This window comes from Eleginops maclovinus, chromosome 9, assembly GCF_036324505.1.
Source record: "Eleginops maclovinus isolate JMC-PN-2008 ecotype Puerto Natales chromosome 9, JC_Emac_rtc_rv5, whole genome shotgun sequence".
Taxonomy (NCBI): Eukaryota; Metazoa; Chordata; class Actinopteri; order Perciformes; family Eleginopidae; genus Eleginops; species Eleginops maclovinus.
In genome coordinates, this window is record NC_086357.1 from 6,998,668 (window position 1) to 7,013,951 (window position 15,284).

Here is a 15,284-nt window from a genome sequence, read left to right on the forward strand (position 1 = left end):
GTTAAAGATTAATCTACCTAACAATTAACTCCGTCTCAAAGAGCAGTAATGTTCATGTAAGCAAAACTTAGATTGTTATCCACTTTTCCCTAATTACAAGGCCTGAAGGCGGCTGATTTTTGAATGTGTATACCATATTTTACCATGTGTTTTAGCAATTGTGATACTTATTTGTTTGTGTTTTATCATTTGCATGTGTTCATTTCCACCGTCAACAGCTCATAGCGAATGTATTTTATTTATCTACACCATGAGGTTGGAAGTAACTAATTACATTTTACTCGAGAGCTGTACGATACTGTTACTTTACATGAGTATTTCCAAGCTACTTTGTGCTTCTACTCCATTACAAATTAGAGGTAAATGGCATACTTTTACTCCACTACAATTATTTACTCTAGCTCCTTTGCAGTTATGGATTAAAGATGTGAAATATAACTTTATTTTTTACTCTCGCAAGGATCCTGGAGGGGGCCTGGGAGAACGCTCATCATGTGCTATGTGGATTTGGAGAAGTCGTTTGACCGGGTTCCCAGGGAGATACTGTGGGAGGTGCTGCAGGAGTGTCAGCCATCGTTAGTTGGCTTTGTGTATGATATAAGATTAACTGCTAGCACCAGTAGAAATAAGGTGGTGTTTGTGATTAATATATTAATAGTTAATTGCTAAAGTTACTTGGGCTGAGTTACAGCTAAAAAAAAATCTTGATGACTGCACTTACCTATGGACCCAAAACATACAAGCGTAATTTTGTTTTTATTGTTTTGATAATATGTGTATAGCTTAATGTTAAAATGGTACTCTTAGTCTTAACATGATCATGTTCGTGTTGAGGTCCTGGGGGTGGTCACTTTCATCACAAGAACTGAGCTAGGCCAATGCTGAATGGACCACGGCAAACCTCTTAGCGCTACCACGATGGTAGGCTAATGGTTGAATCGGAATTTATAAGCAAAATCACGAGTCAATAAAACAGCCCAGTTACGTTAAAATGAAAATCATGAGACGTCTATCATCAGATGAATGATATGGAAAGGAAAAGTTAAGTTAGAACTAGCTACTAAACAGGGACGCTGGAAGTAGGGGTGCTGAGGGTGCTGCAGCACCCCCTGGTGAAGGACTATTGCAACACTGCAGCACTGACGTAGTAAATTAATCATTTTTATTTTCAACTTTTTACTTTTCAAAATAAAAACATTAATTTTCTACTTTTACATAATCGTGATATTTTTGTTTCCTGTGTCATTCAAAAATTATGTTATGTTCACAAATATGGCTTGTGAGGTGGTTAGCTTTAGGCGCCCACAACCAGTCCCGAGGGAACAGTGGTGGTATCGTGTAGCTACAGGAACTGTACTATGAGTCAGAAAAGAATTTCGGATTGTTTTAAAGATAGAAATGGCCATAAAGCCAAACAACAAAAGTCATCCTGCAACCATGAGGAAAGTGTCCAGGAGAGCCCGTTGTCTTATCACTCTAGCACTGGCTGCAGCCCTGGGGAAGATGAACAACAGCTAATGCTGACTGTAGCCAGCAATAGTGCAGATAATGCTAACGTTACCACCTCCCCTGACTCTGAGGATGCTTTAGGAACAAGTGGGTATGTACCTGATGCATATTGTTTTGGTGAGGAGCCTTTTCAGCCAACAAACTTTACATTCCCAGCCGGACGCTTTGGCAATGAAAAATTCTCTCGGCCGTTCAAGTCCGGGTGGTTTACACTGTGGTCATGGCTCCACTACGATACAGAAAAGGACACAGCTCTGTGCTTCCTATGCTGCTCTGCCGTCAAGAAGTGCCTTGTCAATGGACAGGATGAGTGTTGGGAGTTTTGTCAGAGGAGGATTTTGCAATTGGCAAAAGGCAAGTGAGAAATTTTGCGAACATGAGAAATCACACTTTCATCTCAAAGCCGTACACAAACTAGCAGCATTAAAGAGAACACCAATCAGTGTAATGCTTTCACATGCTATCGCTAAAGACCAGATGACAGCGCAGACCGTTTTGGAGCTGGCCTTCAGATCTCTGAGGTTCCTAGCACTCGAGCGGCTACCTATGAGAGGACAGAACCATCGTGGTGGTGTGTTTTGGCAGCTGATGCTTGAGAGAACGTATTCCCAACCTGCTGCATGCGAGTGGCTACTCAGACGGGACAACTGGATGGGAGACAACATCCAAAACGAAATTCTGGAACGATTAGCTCATGCTGTTCAGCGCAAGATGGTAGCAGAGACCTACAGCTCCCCATACTATGGCTTAATTGCAGACGGAACAGATATAACATCACGTGAACAATTTTCGAATCATTTGCTCTACACAGACCAACATTTCGCCCAGAAGTGCCAGTTTTTGGGATTCTACAACGCATCTGACACTACATTGGAAACTCTATTCCTGTGCAGAAAATATGTGTTTTTGCGTTTAAACATACCTCTGGAGAAGTTGCAGGGATACTGTTTTGATGGGGCCAACACATGTCTGGGCGATTTTCCGGGGTCCAGGCGAGACTCGGAGGAGTATGTCCAGGATCCTTGTTCCTACACTGTTGCAATCACTCCCTTGACCTGGTGCTGCAAGAGGTCGCGCGAGAGGTGCCGCTCATAGCTGACACACTCCAGTTTTTACAAAGCATATCTACTGTCATCAGAGAATCCACCAAGCGGAAGACCATTTTTGAGTCTTTTTTCGGCGACGAAGTGAGGTGCAACCTTCTTGGGTTGTGTCCAACAAGATGGTGTGTCAGAGCCAATGCCATATCCAGGGTAATATGTTCTTTTAGCGCAGTTCTCCAGACACTCCAAACGCCCCATCAAGACCGCAGCATTCGCGGTGAAACGAGGTCAAAGATCTCTGGGCTTCTGAAACAAGCGCAAAAAGGCAAAATGATGTTCGGCCTTCTTTGCTCAGAGTCACACTTTACTCCGTGCGAAGCTGTGGCCAAAGTGCTTCAAGCTGAGTACTCAACCGTCGCTGGAGTGCTAGAATGTATACGGACCCTGAGAGAGCGCGTACAGGCCTTACGCACCGATAATGCTGTGGAGGAAATGCTGAGAAAAACCAGCGCATCAACAGCTGTACACAACCTCAGGATGCCTGATCCCAACAGCCGGGTAAGCAAGACACCGTCCAGATTTCACAGCACAACAGAGGCTGAGGATATTGTTCCAGCAAAAGGAGTGGCGTCTTGGAGAAGAGATTTCTTCGAAGCGCTTGACCTCGTGAACTGTGAACTAGAACGCCGGTTTGATCAGAGTGGCATGGCAACCGCAGCACTTAGGGAGGCCACATTGCTTGCTGCCACAAAAGGCTCAGTTGGCACAGAGGCAGACCTTTGCTCTCTCAAGTTGCCAGAAAATATAGATGTGCCTGGTCTCCATATGCAACTACGGATGCTGGGGGGGCTAATGCAACAGGAGAACTTTTCAAGTCTTAACGACCTTGCGATGTACATGTCTAACCTACATGTCCAAACAATAATGCTTTTCAAAGATGTGGAAGCTCTCCTCCATCTCTGTCTTTCTCTGCCCGTTACTGTGGCTTCATCAGAGAGGTCGTTCTCGACACTCTGCCGCCTAAAGACTTGGCTTTGTAACACAGTCAGTCAGAGGAGACTAACGCACCTGGCCCTGCTGCACATGCACCAGGATATCCTGGACACGCTAGACATCCATGCCCTCATGACGGAATTCATCAGCACCACCCCAGAGCGCAAGACAACCTTTGGAGTTCTACCATCAGGTAGGCAATGCTTTTTATTACGTTTCCTTAGGCCAGGTTTGGTCTTGGTTACAAATTGCTTAGCTGGTAATGTGGTTGTGCTGCTCGATTCGTTGTGTTTTTAGTTTCCCGTCTCATTTGTTATCAGGCTATTTTAGGAAATATAGTTGGCTAATTGCTTATGTCTTGTTTTACTTTGTAGTTCTGTGAATGAGCGCAAGAGGAGGATGGCTGTTCATGCTGCAGCTGCAGCTGCTGTTGTGTGTGTGTGAGTGAGTGAGAGAGAGACGAGAGAGAATGTCGTTTATAACGGCAGACCTGGATTTGCCTGCTGGTAAAACAGTAATCAGTTAAGTCGCTCAATAAACGACTTATTAGGAATAAAGTCTGTGTGTGTCTCAGTAAATGTATACAGTAGGCTATGCTACACACTGGCCATCTGATGTACACAAAACTATTGTAATGTTATGATGACACGACGGTCGTTATGAGATAGAGCCTATTTAAGTAGCCTATTGTAAGTTGTAGCATAATATTGAATCTAGCTCATTTTTTGCTCCGTTGTGCTGCGTTTGGTGTGACGTCATCGTCACCGGAAGACGTCACTCAGCACCCCCAACTCTGAATGACTTCCAGCGTCACTGCTACTAAAGCCAGTAGTGCACCCATGCTAACATGAACAGTAAGCTTTTCCCCAAAAAAATGTAAAACTAATCTATGTAATACACAGCTTTCCGTTTATTTTACTGACATAAAAAATATAATATAAATCCTCCTGGGAACCGAGGAAAAAAAGTGTCTTCCAATTTCTTTTTTATTGTGATTTTCTAACTATTGGGGGTGAAAGAAACAACTTACAATTAAATTTTTTTCAAATTTTGTTTTTATTTAAATTTTACAGTATGTCCACTGTGGAGGACAATAGGACTATTTTTGTGTAAAAAATGATGAAAAAATAATATAAGCTTTAACATGAAAATGAACAATATTGTTACACAAAGAACAAGTGTACTGTAATTTGAAATTCCTTCTGAACATGTTTGTTTAGGCTAATTTGAAACTCCTTTTGTTTTCTTGCATTTTCCTTTCTTTTCAACGATGATACTTCAAGAAACAATTCCTCTTCTTTGTGATGCACAGAAACATTTTGCATTTTGTACACCTCATGTACGTCTTCCCTTTGCAGCCCTTGTTTCTGCACCTCTCTGCGTGTTTGATATCCATCATTTCTGGCATATGCACAGCTCCTACTTTTCGCACAGATGGCTCTGGTTGTTGGATTCTCACTTTGGTTGGTGGTTCGTAGTCTTCACCATCTTCACTGTCTTCACTGTCCCCATCAAGTTCTGGACTATCCAACAACTCCTCAGCCAGGTGCAATTTAAAATCCAAGTACTGCTCTGTGTTCTTCACTGGACGTTTGAGTGCATTGCTGTCAGACTTGTACTGGATCCAGGAGTTTGTGATGGCAACATCAAAGAAGTGAGCGATCACACGCGTTGTCCACTTCTTGGTCCTGTTGGACATGCGGTAAAAGCTCAGCATGCGGTCACATAGGTCTACACCACCCATGTTGTCGTTGTACTGCTTGATCACTGCTGGTCTTTTCACCTGAACATGTTTTTTTTCTTTTTTGCACCATCTGGTGCAGATATCCTCAGGCTCTCTTCCGTGGATTGTGGACGCCATGGTTACGGCTTTGTTGTCGAACCATTTTGTGACAGACAACTCAGGATTCTTCCTGACCAATGACACCATTGTTCCTCTTCCCTGTTTCTTCATCACACTGTCTCCTGGAAACTTGCACTCTTTGGGCACTCGGTTCATCATTATGGTCCCTGTAGCTGGAAGGCTCTTTTTCAGCAAAGTATCAAGGAGCTTGATCGTTGTAAAGTACCGGTCAAAGTACAAGTGGCTCCCTGGTGGAACGGTCTCAGCCATGCGCAGCACTGACGCAGACCCTACGCCCTGTGCTTGGTTTTGGAATGTGTTCTTGCCCTGAAACACTTCGAAGTCAAGCATCAGGCCATTCGGAGATGCAAGGACGAACACTTTCAACCCAGTAGGGTTAGGTTTACCTGGAACGAATTGCCTTACTGGGCACCGACCAGTGAACGGGATGATCTGTTCATCAATGCAGACAATCTGCGGTCTTGGAAGGCTGAGACATCCTTGCCTCACACGTTCAAGTAAAGGCCTGACTTTCCACAGAATGTCTTCCTTTTTCATTTCCTCGTTTACTGCCAGGTCATCAACAAGCTTTAAGGAGCCTCTAAGCTTGAAGAACCGATCCCTTGTAATTTTTTGGCTTATTATGGGCACTTTCGTTTTTTTGGCCCAAAACATCTTGATTCTGGGATAGCCAAGGCAGGCCATATGAACTGACATCCCAAAGAAGGTTTTAATTTCTTGTGGAGTGGTATTGAGGGACACTCCTCTGGATTGTAGCTCTCTTTGGTTAGTGAACTGTGCCAAATCTACAAAGGTTTTGTGATCGATATACTGAGAAAAGTACTGGAATGGGCTCCAATCAGCACGCTGTCTTGGATCGTCTTGATATTCAGGAGGCACTGGTAGCACAGGTGTGAATCTAAAATAAAAATAATAGAAATTACATTACAGTACAATTACATTACAATAACAGGAATAGAAATTAAGGTAATGTTTGGAGCAAAAACAGTGAAGAACAATCTGTTACACGAATTTAAGCAAAAGCGCAAACGCTCTGACTCTGAAGAGCTCAACTAGTTTCTGTGTGCTAGGAATTGCTGTACTACAGTAACAACATTTATTTAACCCTCAGTATGGAATAACATACTGACTAAGAAATGAAACAAACATACACAGTATTCCTGGTCCACAGAGGACGCCTTTCCTCCCTGTCACTGTCTGTCTCTGCCTCTTTGCCCTCACTGTCTGATCTCCCTGCATCTTGTTCATCATCATCTTCCTCCTCCTCCTCTTCCCCTTTTGCTCCGTCTTCCAGCACAGGGTCCTGGTCCTCATCCTTCTCATCATCAGAGAGCTCCAAATCAGAGCCTCCCTCAACTATCTTGAATAAAATTCTCTCTGCTTCAGTTCTGGTCCCTACAACAATGTAGCGTTAAATTTGATACATTTAGTCCTGGTGTCCATTTTAATGGACATTCATAAAATAGTTATTATTTAAAATCTAAAACAAAGTAAGTACAAATAAAGTTGTAAATATGATTCCTGACATGTTCATAAACAAAAAAATGTGTCAATGTCATTTGAAAAATTACAACAAATAGATGAAATTTGACTTACCTTTCCTCTTTCCATAAAATGTGGCTGTGCCTATGGCAGCCATTTTGAAGAGGAAGAAAGCGGTGGTTCCCTGCCACCAAACCAATGATGTTGTATATCAATGGAAAGCCCAGGATGTCCTCTTTAGAAGACAACGGGTATTCATAGAGTAGCTCAAAAAAATAAAGAATTATTCACATTAACTAAATGTCCACTATAGAGGACACAAGTCTATGGGCTGGGTCCCAGGAGGATAGGACACACTTTACTACGCATCACAAAAGGTACCATGCTAACTACCCACAGGGAAGCGCTCTACGGGCAGAAAAAGCCCGCGAGCTAAAGGCAGCTTTGGTTAAGCAGCAGTCTTTTTTCACGAGGCCGGTGAAAGACTCCCAAAAAGCAACTGAAGCCTCGTTTAGAGCTACACATTTTCTAATAAAAAAAGAAGGCATTCTCAGACGGAGAAGTTTTCAAAGAAGCAATGATGATAATTGCTAACACTGTATTTAAAGACGAGAAAAATGGAACTGATCTAATCTCTACTCTCTCTGATGTCCAACTGGGAGCATCTACGATGACTAGACGAGTGTCGGCTATGTCCGGTAACCTGGCGGATCATCTGGACCGGGATCTGGCGAAGTGCAGGTGGTTCAGCATCCAGTGCGATGAGCCCGTGGACAGCAGCAGTACAGCGCAGCTGTTGCTCTTTATCCGGATGGTGTTTGATGATTTCTCCACAAAAGAACTCCTGACATTACTGCCCTTAAAGACAACTACGAGGGGATCTGACATTTACAACGCGGTGAAGGACTTTTTCGTGCAGAAAAGGGTAGCATTGGAAAAGCTTGTATCGGTGACGACAGACGGGGCTCCTGCTATGATCGGCCGACATAGGCTACAGGTTTCATCGCCCACTGTAAAGGTGACCCAGACTTCCCAACATTTCTGCATTACCACTGCATCATTCACCAGCAGGCGCTATGTGCAAAAGTGATCGGCTTTGGGCATGTGATGACTCCCGTTGTAAAAATCATAAACAGCATCCGCTCCAAAGCGAAACAGCACAGGATATTCAAGGTGCTATTGGAGGAGATGTCAGCTGACCTGCTGCTACACACACAAATCCGATGGCTCAGCAGAGGACGAGTTTTACTTCGTTTTTTGTCACTTTTGGGTGAAATCAAAGAGTTCATGCAGTCCAAAGGCGAAGACGTCTCGCTGCTAGAGGATACAGAGTGGACACTTGACCTTGCATTTTTAACGGACATTACAGGGAAACTAAACCACTTGAACTGCGAGCTGCAAGGCAAAGGTAAGACTGTTGTTGACATGATAAGTGCTTTAAATGCATTTAAAGCCAAGATGAACATTTTCTCTGTGCATTGGCTACCAATCAAACAAAGGATCTGCTACAAAATCCTCCTCCTCACCTACAAATCACTTCACTCATTGGCACCCCAGTACATCACCAACCTCCTCCTGCCGTACTCCCAGTCACGGTCCCTGCGCTCCACCAGCAAGGACTTACTCTCCACTCCTCGCACCAGACTCAGAACCTTTGGCAATAGGGCTTTCTGTGTACTTGCCCCTACCCTCTGGAACACTCTGCCCCCTCATATCCGTTCTGCCACGTCTCTCACACAGTTCCAAAAGCACCTCAAAACACACCTCTTCTCTCTTGCCTATCTTCCCTAACCCCCCACCCCTCTCTCTACCTCCCTCCTCCCACTTTCTGAAGCGACCTTGGGTATTATGAAAGGCGCTATATAAATCCAAGTCATTATTATTATTATTATTCATATACAGAGAAAAAATGTGTTGCACTTTCCCTCTGTGCAGTCGGTGCTAAAAGATAATGCTTCTGCATCTGAGACATTTGACAAAGTTGCAGAAAAGTACTGTCAAGTCATAAACACACTTGGGCAAGAGTTTGAGAATAGGTTTTGTGACCTTGATCAGCTTAAGCCATGTGTGTCATTCATTTCCAATCCTTTCATGAACGTGGACATAACATGCATTGCTGAGCAACTAAGTGCAACGTTCAACTTGGAAGCTGGACAGGTGGAGATTGAAATCGTAACATTGCAAAATGATCTCCACCTCAAAGCCTACCCGGCTGCACCAAACTTTTGGTGCCTTGTTGACCCAGAAAAGTACAGTGGGGTAAGCACAGCAGCTATGAAGGTTGCCAGCCTGTTTGGTTCAACCTATCTCTGTGAATCAGCGTTTTCGGACATGAACTTCATCAAGAACAAACACAGAACACGCCTCACTGATGCACATTTGCAAGACTCACTCAGAGTTGCAGTGTCAAGTTACACACCAGATTACGATACACTGGTGAAAAGCATGCAATGCCAGTCTTCCCACTAACAAAGAAACCAGATGTTGTCAGTGGCAACATGGCAAAGTTGAATAAAATATTTAAAAATTGTTTTCAATTCAAAAGTGTGTTCATAAAATGCAACCGATATAATTTTGTTAAAAAGATTTGGTCATTAGTTCAAAATGTGATAATATAACATTACATAATTGATAACCTTTTCAAACATGGTGCAACATAGTTCATGATTTGTTAAAAGGGTTTGTCAGTGGCAGGTGAAAATGTTTCCTACGAAATGTTGTAGAAGTGATCATCTGAAAATGTAAACAATTGCTGAGATAAATAGAAATAAAGTGTTGAATATTGATATTATGTGTTTCCTACCTTGTTCAGTCATTGTTGATAATTATAGTGAGAAATCCTTAACGTGATCAGTGTCTTCACAAAGATGAGTATCCTTTATCATTGATAATAATATATAACCATGGGCAAACTGAGCAAATTTGTTATTCCAGAAGTGTATCAAACTGGTAGCCCTTTGTATGACTCAGTACCATGAAGTAGCTCTCAGTTTCAAAAAGGTTGGTGACCCCTAACTATAGCATCTTTATTCTATGCTGTGCAAACGTGGGAGAAGTACTCAGATCATGTACTTGAGTAAAAGAGAAATCTTAATTGTTTTTTGGTTGGGCCCCCCTCCAAACCGGCCTGGGTGCAATTGCTCCCGTTGCTACCCCTCCAGAACTGGCCCTGCAACATAATGCCTCAAAGTGCAAAAGTAAGCCTACAAACAAAGATCCTTTAGAACCCTCTCTGTTAACAATTATGTAGCTTTTGTCACGTCACACTTTAAATCATCCTACCTGTTGCCTTTCACCATCCACTTATTTAACTGTTGTCGCATCCCTTGACATGCCATCTCCTTTTCCTATTTTCAGCCCCGACAGCTTTTTTGCTTTATCCATCTTTTCCCATGGACGTCAACTCACTACTAGTGCCTATTCGCTCAACGCTCACTAAATAAGAACAACATTCCATTTCTTCACTTGCTTTAACGGACGATTGCAGTGAAATGTCATGAGCAGCTGAAAGTGCTGGTATGTTTACATCTAAACAGAGGTCTTCTGCTTCCTGTTTCACTAAGTGCAACAGCATAAATGACCGTAGTGCAATATTCCCTATCTCCCCCTGAGCCTTTAACACTCTAAAAAAAAAGGCTGAAAGAAAAACAGAATTGAACGAATGGTTGTACGCATAATAAACACAACGGGAAATTCCACAACATCAACACAATGCCCGCAGAACCCATCCAAGACTAACCCACAGCATAGTCCTTGTGCCAGGCAGGCACACAGGCCATCCTGGTGGACCGCGTAAGTCAGTCGCCGGCGACGGCGTCACGGCAGGCACTGATGGGGGAGAGGCCACAGGGGTCGCAGAGGCCGGCAGTGTTGCACGAAGGACATCCTGGCCCGGCACCACCAGGACGACGGAAGTAGGCTGCGGCAGTTGCTGTGGGGGAAGGCCACCAATGAGAGACGGTGGTGCACGCCCCATCTGCGAAGGAAAGACCTGGTCTCGGCGGAGGTGAACTCTGGCCCCCCGCCCGATGCAAGCTCTTCAGGCATCCCGTATGTGGCAAAGGCACGGCGTAGTTGGCATATGAGGTCTGCGGCGCCACCCGTCGACCTCGAGATGATCGGCCAATTCGGGTAGCGGTCCACCGTCACGAGGTAGTGTACACCCCTGTGCATGAAAAAGTCTGAACACACCGCCTGGAAGGAGTAAACGGCCAGGATTGGCGGGGTCGGTGGTGCCTCGGGCTGAGAGGGTGCCATCCGGTGACAGTGTTTGCAGTTATTCCGAGTGGCGCAGATGTCGGCCGACATGCCTGGCCAGAACACAGATGATTCTGCACGGGCGGTCATCATGGAGACGCCCTGGTGGGCAGCGTGCAGGGCGCTAAGTACCTCGCCACGGAGTGAGGGCGGTATGACTACCCTATCCTTGTACAGGACCAGCCCGTCAGCCTACGAAATGTCCTTGCGGTACTGGTGGAAGCAACGAATCGCCACCGGCATCCCAGTCCTCGACTCGGGGAAGCCGTCTACTGCCATCTCCTCCAATATGAGCATATTGCCGTCGCTGCTGGTGACCTCCCTGACGCAATCCCATGTCACCGATTGCAGCGTGTGTGCTGGGTGAGCGGTGGGTCACTACGGCGGCATTGTCGTCTGGGAGATCCATGGGCGATGGGCACGGGGTGCCGACCGGCCTGCGCGACATGGCATCCGCGGCCCTGTTCTTCATGCCCGGGACATGTATGATGCGGAAACGTTAGCGCAGGGTCTTCTCCTTGAGGTTCCTGAGACGGGGGTTGGGTATGTCGTCAAGGGCTCTGTCGCCAAGGAGTTTCAGCAGCGGCTTGTGGTTGACTGCCACAATGAGGTCCCTGCAGCCCAACACGAAGTAGCGTGCTTTGTCCAAGGCGTCCACGACTGCGAGCGCCTCGCCCTCTACGGGCGCGTATCTGGATTCGGCTGCATGTGTGAATCTGCTGCCAACCAGGGTCACCTTCCATCCATCAGCGCAGCAGAAGGGCCTGACCGGTGTGCCTTGACAGTGCTTCTGGAACAGCCAGAAACCGACGCCTTCCTTCGACCAGTCCGTGGCGAGTCACGTTGACTTGGACTTGTCAAAGATGCGGACACCGCGCTCGATCTCCTGGACAATTGCCTCCTTCGACTCGCGGAAAACGTCCTCCAACTCTGGACACCACTCAAAGCGTACCCCACTCTGCAGGAGCTTCCTGAACGGTTGCATACGTTCAGCCATACTGAAGGCGTAGGCCACCTGGTTGACCAGTCCGAAACCAGGACCTGACGTCAGTGACGTTGCGCGGTCGTGGAAAGTCTCGGATTGCCTCCAGGTAACGGCTGCATGGCCGTACGTCAGTCATGGTGATTGTGAAGCCTGCAAAGTCCACCGTGGGTGCGGCAAAGACAAACTTATCCGGGTTAAGGATGATGCCATTCCTGCCACAAACATCCAGCCATTGTATCGCCTGGAAGTAGCTCTCTTCAATTGTATCAGCCCACATCAGTGTGTCGTCCACACACTTGGTCTTGTTGCCGATGTCCGCGACCACCTCGTCGTACCGTCGTGAGTAACCGTCCCCCGACGCCACGTACCCTTGTGGGGCCGAAAGGTACCGGTAGCGCCCCCATGGGGTGATGAAGGTCGTCTTGGTAGCCGTTGCAGGCGTCGAACACAGTCTTGCGTTTCCCACTTGGTACATGTCTCGCCTGGTGGAACGGGGATTGCGTGTGGTGGGTCTTGCTGAGCACATGCTTGTTCAGGGCTTGGAAGTCGACAGTGCGTCGTGGCTTGCCGTTCTTCTTTGCACAGATCACCATGCGGTGACACCACATCACCGGCGTGCCAATGGGCACTTCTTCCAACACCCCAAGACGAACATCCTGGTTGAGGCCCGCTTTTACTTCACTTTGCCAGTGTATGGCCACGGGAATGGGGGTGTGGCAGGCAACTGGCGTTGCATCCTCATCAAGCATGAGACAAAGCGGTGGACCGGACATCCTCGGCAGGGGCTGGTGGGGGCATGTATTGAATGTGCTCTGAGCGTATATTCCGAAGCAAGTGTTTCCGTATAGCTTCCCTGTTAGCCTCGGTGGCCGGCATGGGGAGCGTCGTTGGCCTGATCGGAGGCTCCGCACGCCGCGGGCAGTCGCATGAGTCCGAGGCCGCCAGGTTTACCTCCCCGAGTGTTGGGAACTTTTCTGAGATCATGCCCAGGTCCACGCAGGCTTTGCGCGAAAGGAATATACGTTCTGAAGTGTCCGTCTCATACGCAATCTGACGTGTCTCGATCCTTCGGGCGTCGTTGCTGTTACCTGCGAACCTGACGACTGCGGCCCGAGAATCTGTATTCCCTCATTGTTCGCGGGCTTCATGATCATGGATACGGGAATAAGGTCCTTTGTACTCACCAGGACATCCTTTTCATCATTGTCCACTAGGCTCTTGCCCGCTGTGCGGGTGAGGTCTTTTCTCCGATCCTCCTCACAGCACTCTAGCAGTTGTGTGACAACGTGGGACCCAACAAGTTTAGTGCCCCTCTTGTACTCACCCCAGCGGGTTAGGAAGTATGACCAGGTCTCGGCCGTTCCGGCCAATGCTATGAAGGGGCGCCTGAGTTTCTCCATTTTAGCATTTGCGCGCGGCTCCCTGGGGACTTCAGCGTGTGTGGTCGCGTGTATGTTCATCATGGCCACCACCACTGCTGCCTCTGTATGTGTAGCTACATAGTCACAATCCTCGATAAGGCTACGCACAGTCATCCTTGGTCTCACGGTCTTATATTTTCTTCTCTTGTTTTCGACGACATGCTCATATATTCAGGTTCCTGGGCGAAACATAAAGAAAATACCATTTTTATTTTATTATTATTTATTTATTTTTTACCATCACTTTGGCGCCCCCCCTGGTGTGGCGCCCTTATGCATAATAACGAATTGTATTTATCTACCATGAGGTTGGTAACTAAGTACATTTACTCGAGTACTGTACTGCTACTTTTGTATTTCCATTGTATGCTACTTTTCTACCCAAGTCAAATTAGAAGTAAATGGCATGCTTTTACTCCACTACAATTATTAACTGTAACTACTTTACAGATTTGGATTAATGATGTGAAATATAATCAACACTTTAGTTATATCTGGAGTAAATTCATAAGCTACCGTGCAGTTTACAAAGTCATTAAAATGAGCTGAGCCTTTACCAGCTTTGATAACACTTTAACGCATCAATAATTATATTCAAAACATATAATATTATTCTGGGCCATGGAAAGTAGGAAGTGGAGAGGCTAAAGTGCAATTCTATATGTAGGACACTGTCATGATGAGTTTTTTGGCTAATGGTTAAAGACACCCTGTATTTGACCAACTATTTTTTATAGCTATTCTCCATTTACTCTTGATAACGAACGTGCAGGAAACTGCCGTGACCCGGATTCGTACCGGGGTTGCTGCGGCCACAACGCAGAGTAACCACTATACGATCACAGCAAGCTATCTCCTGAATATATCGAACACATAGGCTATACAGTCAGACTTAGGAGGGTTATTTGAAAAAAATACTAATTTATAATTACCTGTAAAAAGATGTTATCAGTAATCTAATCCAAGTATCAGAATATAAAAAGTAATGTAACGTTACTTATTATTTTCCGTTTTTTTATTACCTCAATATATATTGCAATGCAACTGACTTGTACAATGCTGTGTAAGTTAAATATGAATATTCAAATAATATGAATTAAACTCTATACTAATTTATATTGTTTATATATATGTGCTTCGTAATGTATATTATATGTATTTAATGCTCTGTAACATTGAAATATTGCAAGTAATCTCATTGCATACCTTTTGTGATTTAACTTCTGTATCCTGATTGCGCAATGCCGTTAGCCTACATGTAATTAGTTACTCCCCAAACATGTTACTGTATGCTAATATTAGATGTGTAAACATGTGTCAAATAATATGGTATGCTTTATAAACTCAAAATAATATCTACCATTTCAAAAGTATTACTTATGCCACACAAGCTGTCAAACGGTGTGCTCACGAACACAGAAGTGAAGAAATACTGGAAACTACAACGGATTGCAAAACTGTGGTCGTATTGGCCGTTGTTGTAAATGAAAGTAAACAGCCGGTAAGATAATGAAATACAATTTGAATTCAATTGATCAACTGCAACCAATCATTAATGCATTAGTGCAACTCGTAAAAAGGATGAAATGAACGCCTCAAATTATTGTTATTCACTGTGTGGAACATTTGAGCAACCTCACTTCTCCTTTATAACCACTCAAATACCACTGTCCCTGAACACAGCAGTTGTTTATCTCGCCTCCTCTCCGATCTACGTGCGAAGCAGGCCG

At 45.2% G+C, this 15,284-nt stretch overlaps 1 protein-coding gene across 1 annotated transcript; it reads right to left on the minus strand.

Moving 5' to 3' along the window:
- Nucleotides 1–4,539: 4,539 nt before the first annotated feature.
- LOC134869892 (piggyBac transposable element-derived protein 3-like) lies at nt 4,540–7,229 on the minus strand. The gene is made up of 2 exons (XM_063891843.1): nt 7,006–7,229; nt 4,540–6,307 (listed from the first exon to the last, which is right to left on the minus strand). Exon 2 carries the CDS (start codon nt 6,103–6,105, stop codon nt 4,810–4,812), a length of 1,296 nt encoding a protein of 431 aa, XP_063747913.1. The 5' UTR covers nt 6,106–6,307; nt 7,006–7,229; the 3' UTR covers nt 4,540–4,809.
- Between the last annotated feature and the right edge of the window lie 8,055 nt (nt 7,230–15,284).